General features: G+C 38.1%; 1 protein-coding gene across 3 annotated transcripts in view; it reads left to right on the top strand.

Moving 5' to 3' along the window:
• Window positions 1-9,480, top strand: part of LOC138003585 (uncharacterized) — a 16,622-nt gene extending 7,142 nt beyond the window's left edge. For 2 of the 3 annotated variants that reach the window (XM_068849715.1, XM_068849713.1), the window contains 3 exons: window positions 957-2,215; window positions 4,732-4,857; window positions 8,666-9,480. In XM_068849715.1, coding sequence (XP_068705816.1) covers window positions 982-2,215; window positions 4,732-4,857; window positions 8,666-8,949 — 1,644 coding nt within the window. In that variant the 5' untranslated portion in view covers window positions 957-981 and the 3' untranslated portion in view covers window positions 8,950-9,480. Of the gene's footprint in view, window positions 1-68; window positions 192-956; window positions 2,216-4,731; window positions 4,858-8,665 lie in introns of all 3 variants that reach the window. The other variant, XM_068849714.1, reaches the window with a different exon arrangement.
• Window positions 9,481-12,500: the final 3,020 nt, after the last annotated feature.

Raw genomic sequence — 12,500 nt, 5'->3', positions numbered from 1 at the left:
ATTAAGAGAGAAAACTTCTAAAAGCCTTATTAAAATTTATTGATCACTGACGTTTATTTATGTCACAGTAGTGGCCCCTGAGGGAGCCGTTTTGTTGACTCGTTTCCTTCACTGTACCAGAAACTGTTCAGCGATCAATGTCTTGCGACAGCTGATCGAATGATCTGGCCCCAGCAAAGTTCCTGAACCAGGTAAATTCGTCCAAGTAGCTTGGCACATTGAATTCAGCTCTCTCTTAACCAGTTCCCACAAGCCTTCCACAGTGTTTGTGTGCGCGCCACTATCTGGATCGGGGTTGTTTTGCCATTGTTGGTGATGTGTCGTCCGATCCGTTGGTCGCGAGTCGGTCAACGTGTTGGTCAACACGTCAGTGTGGTTTAGTGAATTTGTCGGTGATGTGTTGGAGACATGAGGGCTGACTCATTGACTGTCGCGTTGACCTTCGCGTTGGTCGGATAATATTCAATACAATACCCGTTCTATTCTTTCCTTGTGCAGTCTAGAACGTAATAAAGGTATCTGCATCATTCGTGTTATGTCCAGAAATGCACATAATTAGATGCACGCGGATTTCAATAAGCGTCACGAAGTGTCCCCTTGCTCTTCTCCCCAACTTCAACATCACTCATGTCACGGAATACGGACAAAAAATGTCACAAAGAGTCCCCAAAATGCGGCTCTTTAAGTAAAGATTAACTGCTGCATTTACCCAAAGCTAAAAATATTGCTAACCTTTATCCTTACCTTATTGTTGAAAATAGGTAGGAATTGCCTAGACTTAAAGGGACACTTCGTGTCGGATGTCAAAATTGGACGTGCATCTAATTAGGTGCATCTCTGGACAAAAGATTCGTCAATTGCCCATTCACTAGCTACTAAGCACCAGGATGAACATTTGGCTGTAAAATATGGTAATCGCTGTTAATACTCTGTGTTTGTCTTGTAAACCATTTCAGTTGTCTGTCAGTTGGAATTGAAATCATGTCACAAGGACTATTTGTTGAAGAAAAGGAGATTTTTCTCCAAAGCAAGGAAGCACTGGACATTACTCTCTTAGGGAGTGAATGGAATTCATCGTGTGGGGGGTTGTCAACATTAAACAGAGAGCTTGCAATTCATTTGTCAGAACAACCGCATGTCAGAGTTTCTGTGTTGGTCCCAGAGGGCGCTTGCAAAGATGAAGACAAAAAGGCAGCCCAAGATTTTGGGGTCAATGTTCTTGATGCAGGGAAACAACCAGGCTTCAGTGAACCTCTTGAATGGTTGGGCTTTCCACCTCAAGATCACAGAATAGATGTTGTTGTTGGTCATGGTGTGAAACTTGGCCGGCAAGTTAACATAATAAAACGTTCTCCACAATTCCAAAATTGTAAATGGGTGCACATGGTACATACTGCTCCAGAAGACCTCAGCAAATATAAGGGTTATGATAATCCTACTTCAAGAGGTGAACAGAAGCACTGGGATGAGGTTGATCTTTGCAAGTATGCTGACCTTGTTGTTCCAGTGGGACCAAGACTTAAAAAGGCTTACTCGTCCTATTTGCAGGGGTGTAAGGAGGATGAGGATATTTTTGAAATAATTCCGGGTCTATTTGATAGGGAATTTGGGGCTTTGAGGCAAAAGGCCAAAGTTGAGAGTGATGATGATTTTATTGTGTTGTTGTGTGGGCGAGGAGATTATGAGGACTTTGAGGTGAAGGGATATGACATTGCTGTTAAGGCATTTGCTGATCAACGCCTGAAAGGAAAACGTTATTATCTTCTGTTTGTGGGTGCCCCTGATAGGAAGCAGGATGAGGTCAGGAGGAGACTTCTCAACCTTGGAATTACTGATGAGCAGCTGACAGTAAGAAAATTTGTACAGAGCCGGGAAAAAATAAAGGATCTCTTTTGCGAAGTCGATCTTGTCATCATGCCTTCAAAATCAGAGGGATTTGGTCTTGTAGCCCTTGAAGCTCTATCAGCCGGTTTACCAATTCTTGTGGGAAGTAATTCAGGATTTGCAAGAGCGTTAGAAGAGATTGACTTTGGAAACACATGCATAGTTCGTTCAAATGATCCTGCCACGTGGGCAAACGAAATTGATAATGTCAGAGCTAATCATCAAAAGCGACTTCATGAGATGACCTGGATAAAAAAATTTTATGCAGAGAAGTTCAGTTGGAGGGAACAGTGTGCAAATCTTGTGAAGAAACTGCGGAAAATGGTTAATGGTATTGTACTTATTTGTGCTTTGGTTTTATGTTCTTTTAGCTATTATTTAGCGCAAGCCCTGTTAACCCTACCTACTGTATAGGTGTGCTTTTCTGGCCCTTTGAGTTGAGAAGGGAAAAGAGGAGGTGCCAACAATATATATAATTGTGACGGTAATAATATTTATTAGTATTATACCACACAAGTGAATAGTGCTTTCTACGTGTTCTGATTGCCTACAATCCTGGACAAAAGTCGTTGAAACATTTGTCAAGTTTCGTCTTGTCTGAGTGTCAATGTCTGAGCGTTAATTTGCCACAGTTGAGCATTTTCCCTTGTTTTGAAGATCTGCGGCTTTTACAAAAAAATGTCAGGTAGGAAAATTCACATATAGCTGGCGATGGAGATGGAAGACCCCGTTTCCGTCTCTCTCTTGCTTGGATTGATAATTTCGGGATATTTGCTATTTTCGTTATTTTTGTGGATTCCTTCCTTGTACGTCTTAAACAGTTGTTATTTTTGCTGCTGTCGCTTGCTTCATTTGATATTATCGCTATGTCTTTTATTTTCGTTATATTTAACAACAGCAACAACGTTTATTACATACTAGTTAACAAGGAAAAGTTTGTCCACCCAAATTTAGCAAAGCTAATCGAGTTGGGTGCAGCAAAGATAAAATAGTTAATTAATATATTTAAAATGACAGAGATTACGAAATAAAATATTTAATAATTTAGGAACAATGTCAATGTACAAGATCCACTGAATGTTTCTAATATAAGGATGTGAGGTACATCACTAGAATGCTGATTGAGATTGTAGTTAATGGATTTCTGATAATCTTAAGATGCAATTTTAGCAAAAAGGTTTATGGCTCTAGATGAAGGTCATCACAAATATCAAGTTAAGATGAATAGGAAATGCAGTGATACGGAATTGAATTTCAGTAATGCATTTAAAGTAAATTAATTGAATTAATACTATATATTGATTTTTAAGACCAATATCATTTGGCAAAATGCTTTATTATGTGAATAATATCGCAAGTTTCTAAGTAAGGGTCTTCAGAAATTAAAATATCGAAGAGTAGACTTGCTATTTTCCTAGTGAAGTCGTTCTTTTATAAGATTGGTCGTACATTAAATTAGTTGTGATCTTAAAAAAAGGAAAACTTCAATGGTTAAGCACCAGCTTCGATAAATAAAGGTACTGCGTGTTATTTGAAATTAGATAAGTAAATAAATCTAAGGGCACGTTTTTGTAATTAAAGAAGCTTCTCAAGGTGAGACTTACAGGCTTGGCCCCAGGCTAACAAGCCATAGGTTAAATGTGGTGAAATAAGAGACCGGTAAATGGTTATAAGAGTATGGGTTGGAACATGATGACGCAATTTGGATAATGAACCTACATATTCACTAATTTTAAAAGCTACATGATCAATATGGTGTTTTCAGGTTAGATTTTGGTCAATAAAGATTCCAAGGTATTTCACAAACTCTTTAGCTCCAGACAGACATACGTATTTTTATCATTATCAAATATCGTGATTTGATTAAGAAAATAACACAAACAGCGGTGATAAACATTCACTGCAAAGTTAAAGAGACTTTGTTCATTCAAGAGCTAAAGCCTTCCCTTAATGTCAATATTAGTAGTGAGAAGTTATTGCTGTTTTAGCTATTACTTTTCATTATGTCTAGACTCGTACTGCTGCAGATCATTTTTCTCAGTCTAGGTTCCAGACCCCTATTGTTTACGATATATATACAGTTTTTAAAAATTGTAACGGTCATGTTTGAAAATGTGTGTTGACTAGCATACGAAACGTCAAGTTTTATAAAAATGCGTTGGAATACAATGTTTATCACCGCTGTTTGTGTTATTTCCTTAATCAAGCTACGATGGCCTAAGAACAAGAGTTTATAAAATATCGTGATACTTGGTTGAGAAGTAAGTTTTTTTTGAGCTGGGCAAAAAATGACGATTTTTTTTTTTTCATTATGCAAGGTAAGTTGTCGATTACAAGACAGGAAAACGGAACATTTCAGAGCGCTGAAGAGTAACAGCCATTCTTCTGCCATTGCTGATCATATGACCCAAACAGGCCACAGGATTAAATGGGATCACTTTGACATTTTATAATTAGCCACTGGACAGTCTGATATACATCGTAAAATTAAGGAAACCTTGTTGATTCGCGAGTTAAAACCAGTGCCTAATGAAAATGTTGGCAGTGACAAACTTCTTCTCTACTAGCCATTTATATTTTTTCAAGTGGATTTAACTAGGTCTAGATCTGTTAATTTTCATTGTCATTACTTTCCTTATTTGGTATTAGTCTTCGTGTTTAAATTCAATTGTACTTTAGGTAACCGTTACTTCTGAAGTTGTATGTTGGAGCATACGAAACGTCAAGTTCATAAAAAGTTTTACAACATGCGTTATCTTGTTCTGTTTATAAGCGCAGTTTGTTCGTTATTTTTATAAACAAATCACACAAAAGATTTTGCCTAATTAGTCTATCTGTTTACTTCAGAAAATGCAACTCTGGCAGCAAAGCGGTTGAAGGTCTCACCCGGCTGTGGGAATTTGGAAAACAATTCCAGTCCATATCCAGAGCTTTCTACAAGGCCATGCACAACAAGCTCGCCGGAAATTATAGGTAATGTGGGCAAAGTATATTAAAAATAAATTGGACCGAGCGGTTTCAGAGTTAGTCCCATTTTAAACGTCGCATTTTACATGTGCCGAATCTAATGCAAATCAGCGAAAACAATAGCTTTTTGTCATTTGCATTAGATTCGGCACATGTAAAATGCGACGTTTAAAGGGGCTAGGTCACGCTATTTTAGGTAATTTTGTTTAATTTTGTTAATTATGAGCTCTAAACGTCAAATTGGCACAGCAAGAGTCTTTCATTTGCAAAATCACGGCAACATAACAACTGAGAATGATTTTCAAGTTTTGTAAATGTCCTTTTAATATAGACTGATATAAATTTGAAAAAAGGTGGGCCGACGTTTTTCAAATTTACCCAAATTCAATCCATTTCAGTCCTCTGCAGTTTTGTCTATCCATGTCCCTTGTTGGCTTCCCTGTGTTTTGCTAGAGTTCTTCTATAGTTTTGAACAGTTATTTTGATATTTTAGTTGATTCTATGACCATTCGATCAGTGCTGAAAGGTTCCTCTTTTATGCTCGCGTTGTCATCAGAACCTCAAAGGGAGCTGAAGATTTTACGACGGCGATGGCAACAACAACGGCTCAAAACAATGATATCATTGGTTAAAAGAGCATAAATAATCGTGCTGCACGCGCAGCACGGATTTTAGGACGAATTCTTGCGGTACTCTGCATAAGGACGACGTGAAATTACCAAATTTGAGGTTTTGACGACAACGCGAGCATGCAACAGAGAATCTAAAAATTCATGATTTTCACTTTGTAACTGCTCGTATCAATTTACTTTTACGATACTTCGCCCAAATTGTAAGAAGTGAACGAGATAGAATAACCGCGGAAGAATTATGATAAAGCAACGTGATATTTTGAGGTGACATTTTTGTTGAAGTCGCCGTCGTAGATCTTAAGGTCCCTAAAAGTTTGGGATTTCATGTTGTTGGTGCAGAGTACAGAACGAATGTGTGCTAAAATGCGTGCCGCACGTGCAACAAGATTATTTTTCCTCTTTTAACCAATGATGTTTTTTTGTGGCGTTCTCGTTTACGACCGCGTCGTAGATCTTCAAGTCCCGTATAACGGCAGAAAGTGTTTATTCGTGAATCCGGCTCCACTCGTTGTGGCACCGGCGAAATTGGCAGAAGCTTTTTTTTCAGTAATTGATCTTAAATCAGGAGTATTCTTTGCCAGTTGTATTTTCCTATATATCATGACGAACCACACGGAACAGGGAGTTAACGAAAGGACAACGGGAACTGCAACGACGACACCGCAAAACAATTGTATTATTGGTTAAAAGAGGAAATTTAAAATATTCGTGCTGCACGTGCTGCACGCATTTTAACCGAATAAAAAGGCTTGGTTACTAAGGATGGCATCGACCGTCAAACATGGCATCGCTTGTTTACGAAAGGAAAATTAGTTTCGTCGATGCTAAAACTCCCTTTATTTTATAGATAATGATGAAATACCAGGATTTCTCCCTTTACTAAAAAATCGTATCTTCACCGCGCGCAGTGAACATATCATTTTTATCTTTGACATGTGAGGGTATAGGTGTCGTCATGGTAACGAACACGATTAGCCAATAAAACGCGAGCTTCCTCTTCATCATAAGATACTTTTGTGCTTTAATATAATTCTTCGCTACGACATTAGCATTTTTATTGTAAAATTTTACATTATCATGATTTATTTTTCACAACTTTCATATCTTGTTTCATGTTACACAACGTGTGTATTTTAGCGGTTGGTGACCACTTTTTCTTCCTTTCGAAAATGAGAAAAACAAGTTGTTTCAAATCTAGACATTTCATCAATATCTATATAATAAACAGAACATACACCTTATTCCTAAATGGCCGCCATTCAAATATTCTTTTGTTTTTATTCAAACTAGCCCTTGATGCCTCGTTCTTAAGCTTAAGACTCAGAAGAATATTCTATCTTGAACGAGGCAACAAGGGCCAATATCTATCCGCATAAATCAGCGGCCATTTTGGAATAAGGTGTACATTTCATCAATATCTATATAATAAACAGAACATACACCTTATTCCTAAATGGCCGCCATTCAAATATTCTTTTGTTTTTATTCAAACCAGCCCTTGATGCCTCGTTCTTAAGCTTAAGACTCAGAAGAATATTCTATCTTGAACGAGGCAACAAGGGCCAATATCTATCCGCATAAATCAGCGGCCATTTTGGAATAAGGTGTATTACATGACCGCTTGGGGATACGAATTTTATCTTCTCTTATTATATGGCCTGTGTTTGTAGCCGATATAACGCGCGCTCTGATTGGCTAATTGTGACTGAATTGTAGGACATTATTCTCTCGTAATGCCCACGGGCCGATTACGGGCTTGCAAAAACAAAGCAAAAGGTAATTAAAAAACCATATAATAAACTACTTACTAACCGAGCTAGCTCGAGCCGTACTGGGGAACATTGGCCCTCGGTCTTTTTTGTACGAACCTCGCTGCGCTCGGTCCGTACTGCCACGACCTCGGGCCAATATTCCCCAGTACGGCCCTCGCGCTCGGTTAGTAATGTAATGTAATGTAATGTAATAATCTTTATTTCTTAAGATAAAAATACATATCCTAAGTTACAATTAATAAGAAAGAAAAAATATATATTCACTCTAGAAACCATTTACATATCATATTTAAAAATTATTCTGTTACTAAAAACGTTCTTAAATCTGTCAGTGTGGATCCTAGGGACAGAGACTGACGTATCTCTAAGATTGTACCTCGTTTTCTTTTCTTTAGGTAAAAACTGGAAGAACGGACATTCGGGGTCGTTCGATCTTTTTTTGTAGAGTGTCCTGTCCGCCTTCTCTAGCAAGTCCCTGATATTTACCTTCTTGGACGTATACTTTCTTTTCATACACCGGTCTAAAAAATTCTGTATTACATAAAGGTCGGAATCTGAGGCACCATAAACCGACAGAGCGTAAGAAAAATTTGGTAAAACTATTGCGTTAAAAAGGTGATCTACTTCCTCCTGGGACATTCCTTCTTTACGTAAAGATCTTAATACGAATAATGACTTGTTCGCCTTAATTACCTTCGCGCGCACGTGACTAGTAAGAAGTTAGTATCTTCGCTTCGCTCACTCGTGAGAGATACTTTTAGCACTCGAAGATAAAGTTCATATCCCCGCGCGGCCATGTAATATCCTTTATATATCCAGCATCGGCGACGTCAACGAAAGAGTCACCTCAAAATGAATCTTTCACGATTCTTCCATCTCGTTCATGTCGTACATTGTGAGCGAATTATCCTAAAAATAAATTTATAAGAGCGGTTTTAGAGTGAAAATATAGAATGAAAGGTTTGCACTTCTACGTCCAAGTTGTCGTTAAAACCTGGATTAAATTTGTTTATTTCTCGTTGTTGTTATGCAGAGTACAGCAAAAATATACGCTGTATGCTAAAGTGCGTGCTACATGCGCAGCACGATTAATTTTCCTCTTTATCCGATGATATACTTGTTTTGTGGCGTTGTCGTAGCCTTAGCCGGTTTCATTCGTTTGTTAAATTTCCTGATAAGAGTTCGCGTACGAATAAAGCCCACTTAGGAGGTAAAGAACGCATTCTTCCCGCGCGAAAGTTGGACAAGAGTAAATAGTGAAGGGAAAGCAGTTTGCTTCCGCACCAATTTAGTGCTCGTTCACTATGAAGAAATATTTCTTCGGAGGTCTTCACTCATACTGAGCGTTTCTGTGCAGCATGAATAAATTCAGTTGAATAATCGATAATTGTATGTCATACTTCGTTTCAGAACTGAGTGAAACACCCTCCGGAGAGAGATTGGAGTGGCTGTCAAGGAATCTCACTTCATGGGAACCTCTTGCGCGTCGTCTGGGTTTCAGTGAGGGGGAAATAAAAGGATTTAACAAGGATAACGAAGAGTGGGCCAAGAAGGCACTCAGCATGTTGTTAAGATGGAAAGAGAAGAATGGCTCAGAAGCAACGTACGCCGTGCTATGTACAGCATTAAGACATGGGTCTGTGGGGCGGAAAGACCTGGCTGAAGAAGTGATAAAAACGAATTTAAACCTTTAGAATCCTTCTCTCAATTCAATAGGCCTAATAGGACGTTTTCAAGCAACCTCTAGGGACATCAATAACAATAGAAAAATGTACGACTTCTGGTGGACGAACAAAAGAAGCTAATGAGAGGTCGATGACGTCACGTGAAAACATCCTATAGACTATTTTCGATATATTAAAATTCAGTCCTAAAGGCATCATCTCGAGGCTCAGGGGAATAAATATGAGGATTGATATTCCCTAGAAGCTCGAGATGATGCCTTTTGTTTAGCACTGAAGTTTAATACATCGAAATTGGATTATTTTGTGCCAGTATACCTGTCTTTTTGAATAGGAATGAGGCTGGAATTGACTTTGTTTCCATGCTCACCTCATTTTGTCTTACGATATTGGGTGTAACTAGAATACAGTTTACCGTAGGAAACAAGGAGACAGAGTCCACTCCTTTTATTAAATTTTTCTATGCTATTAGTTTTAAAGGAAACCTCCACTCTTACTACAGAAGAGTTTAAACCGAAGAAAATAATATTTCCAGACAAATTTGTTCGAAATTTGTTTTAAAAAAGGGGTTCATATCAGGAAAAGTGAATTGTAAAATCACTAATTTTCACTTTCAAATTTCGTGGGCGCCGCCACCTTGAATAATTATGATGTACGGTTGCCCTACTATTCTGACACAAAGAGCTCTTGTCTAATAACAATAGGGAGACCGTTTACGTCACAATTATTCAAGATGGCGGCGCCCGCGAAATTTGAAAACAAAAATACGCGATTCTAAGAATGATTTATTTCGGATACAAACGCTTTCTTTGAAAAAATATTAGACTGATTTGACTGAAAAGGTTATTTCCTGTTATTTAAAGATTTTTTGTTGTTGTTGAAGTGCAGGTTCCCTTTAAGACATATGATCTTTTCTTTTTCATAGTTAAACTTAACGTTTGACTTAAAGGCGGTTATGCTGGGAAGAATCTGGCTTCTTCTGCAGTCCTATAAGTATAATGTAGCAATCAATATTCAAGTATACATCACAAGGGACATCAGCCACCTTTCGATCAGGGTACTAGTGTGTCAGAGTGTTTAGCTCTGAGCACCCTCATCAGGTTTGAAGAGATTTTTCCCTCATGTGCTTGCTCAGAATTAACCGTTTGTTTAATTAATTAAGGATTCTCGATATATTGCATCACATTCGAAAATGCATTCTTGGTTATAGAACGTTTTCACATGACGTAACGGCGGCCATGTTGGTGTTCCAAAACAAAGGAATTGTGGCCATGTTGGTGTACCGAAAGAATCATCCGTGAATTGAACACTATTTTTATACAAATACTTTTGTATTTATTTATTTTTTATTTCCTTTAAAAAATTGGCTATGAAATGGCATTTTAGCTCATTACAAAAGTTGTATGCTTGTAAGAGTAACAAAATTCATACAAAATCGTCGAAGAAGATTCATCCTTCTAGTGCATGACTGTTCGTGAGGAAAAACAAAATAACCTCTACAAGTAAATTTTAAGTTCAAGAAACAAACAACACCAAAGATCGAAGTTGTAGTCCGAACCGTAATTTTCCCTCTTGAGTAGTTAGTATTTAGTAACTATTCACCGAAGTGGTGGTGGCAAGTAGCGGCTCGGTAAATATCCACCATGCCACTAGCCACCGACACTGAGGTGAATAGTTGTTTAAGTATATACTAAAACAGTGAGATAATATAGCACAAGAAGATGATTTTAACTCATTTATTTCTGCAAAGATTACAACATTTTCGGGCGCAAATTGCGTGCAAATTGCTCGTAGGTGAATAGCAAAGGATATCCGGAGGTTGAGTAGCCAATCAGCGCGGGAGTTCAACGCTATCCATTGTTCCAGTATAAACTAAACAACAACACATATACTTTTAGCATATACTAAAAGTTTTTTTATTTAAAAACGACTTGGCGGAACTTTGGTGCCGATAGAATCACTACCCATCTTTTGTTTTATTTAAAGGGCCTATTAAATATCATTTTAGCTCAATACAAAAATGGTGTATACTTGTAGGAGTAAAAAAAATTCATACAAAATGTATCCATCCTTCTAGTGTGTGAAATAAAATAAATAAAACGCCCTCTTTAGCCACGTCAACATCAAAAATAACACCACCCATTAGCTCAACTTGTAGACAAGACTGAAAGCGAATGAAAGTTGTTGCTATCTTCAGTTGAATTGGGTACAACATTGAGTTAGCCGGTTTGGTCTATTGCAATAGGTCACTTCAGAAAATACCATAAAACTCTTTGTTTGCCCCCATAGTTTTGCATAGGCATTGTTTCCGGTTTCTCTTGGGACTTACAATGGTCCCCAGAGAAAACAAAAACAATGCTTATGTAAAATTTGGAGGGACAAAGATTATTATGGTATTCTTCGAAGTGGCCTATGTCTTATTGTGCCCTTATTTGTCGATGGTGACTCGATAATACTCGGAAAAAATCCGAGTGCTGCTTTGCAGGAGTCGAACCGATGTACGACCTTCCGATTACTAGATTGTCCGGCCATACAGCTAGGATGTAAATTGTCGAAATGGAGCGCATTCGTGATTATGAAATGATGAAATGGGGAGATGTATTTTTACCGACGGTGATTCGAAGCAAAAATTCTTTTGAAATAAGCTTTCTAGCCTCGCTACGACGAGCAGTGCTCGTCGTAGCGAGGCTAGAAAGCTTATTAGCATTTAAAAAAATTATTTGCCTCCACTATGAAAAAGGTCTAACGGTCAATGAATTAGGAGAATTCCACCCCCCCCCCCCCCCCCCACCCTTTCATGGTGCTAATGATAAAAAAGTTGGATATCAATTAAATCTCGTCAAAAGCTGTCGTTTTTTTCTAATTTCTAGGTTTTCTTTGTTTGAAAATGTACATCAAGAGCCAGCAACACCTGCCCGTCTTGGGGCAGTGCGGCCCAGTAGTTAAGGCGCTTGCCTTGAGATCCAGGGATCCCGGGTGCAAGATACATTTCGACCACTTGTTGAAATTGTGACTGGTAGTCCCTGGTTAAACTCCTCAGTTGCTCTTCTAAATAGCCAAGTAGCTTGCCTCCGGCCAGTTGGTATTCTTAACAGCTGTTGTTGAATGTTATTTTCCGTCGTGATTGTGTTTCATTGGCCCTGAAAAGCCCCTATGGGGTTGGTTAATTAAGTAGTTATTGTATTGAGAGCCTGTAGTTTATGTATCCAGCGTCCATCCGAGAAAGAACCTCGTTTTCACTGATGCTTCAAATTGTCGGCGGCCATCATTATGCAGCGATCTATTGCTGATTTCTGCACGAAAAAAAGGTAAAATACTCTTCCACTCAACATATTGTGATTTTGGTGTTACATTTACTAATAACGGGGACAAATCATTGTCTTTGCAAGGTAAAATAGCAGTTTCTAGTATTTTTTCAGCGAAACTTCCAAACTGATCGAGACAGTGAAACTGATCGATTAAGATATATAGAAGTCCTGCTGTTACAACGAGTGTGTCAAGTAAGTGATAAAGGCAATATTCAGTAGTCATAAACTAAAATTTTGTCAATACAAGACTACTAT

This window comes from Montipora foliosa, chromosome 5, assembly GCF_036669935.1.
Source record: "Montipora foliosa isolate CH-2021 chromosome 5, ASM3666993v2, whole genome shotgun sequence".
Lineage (NCBI taxonomy): Eukaryota > Metazoa > Cnidaria > Anthozoa > Scleractinia > Acroporidae > Montipora > Montipora foliosa.
The sequence above is the reverse complement of the archived record's forward strand: the minus strand, read 5'-3'. Positions and strand labels throughout refer to the sequence as shown.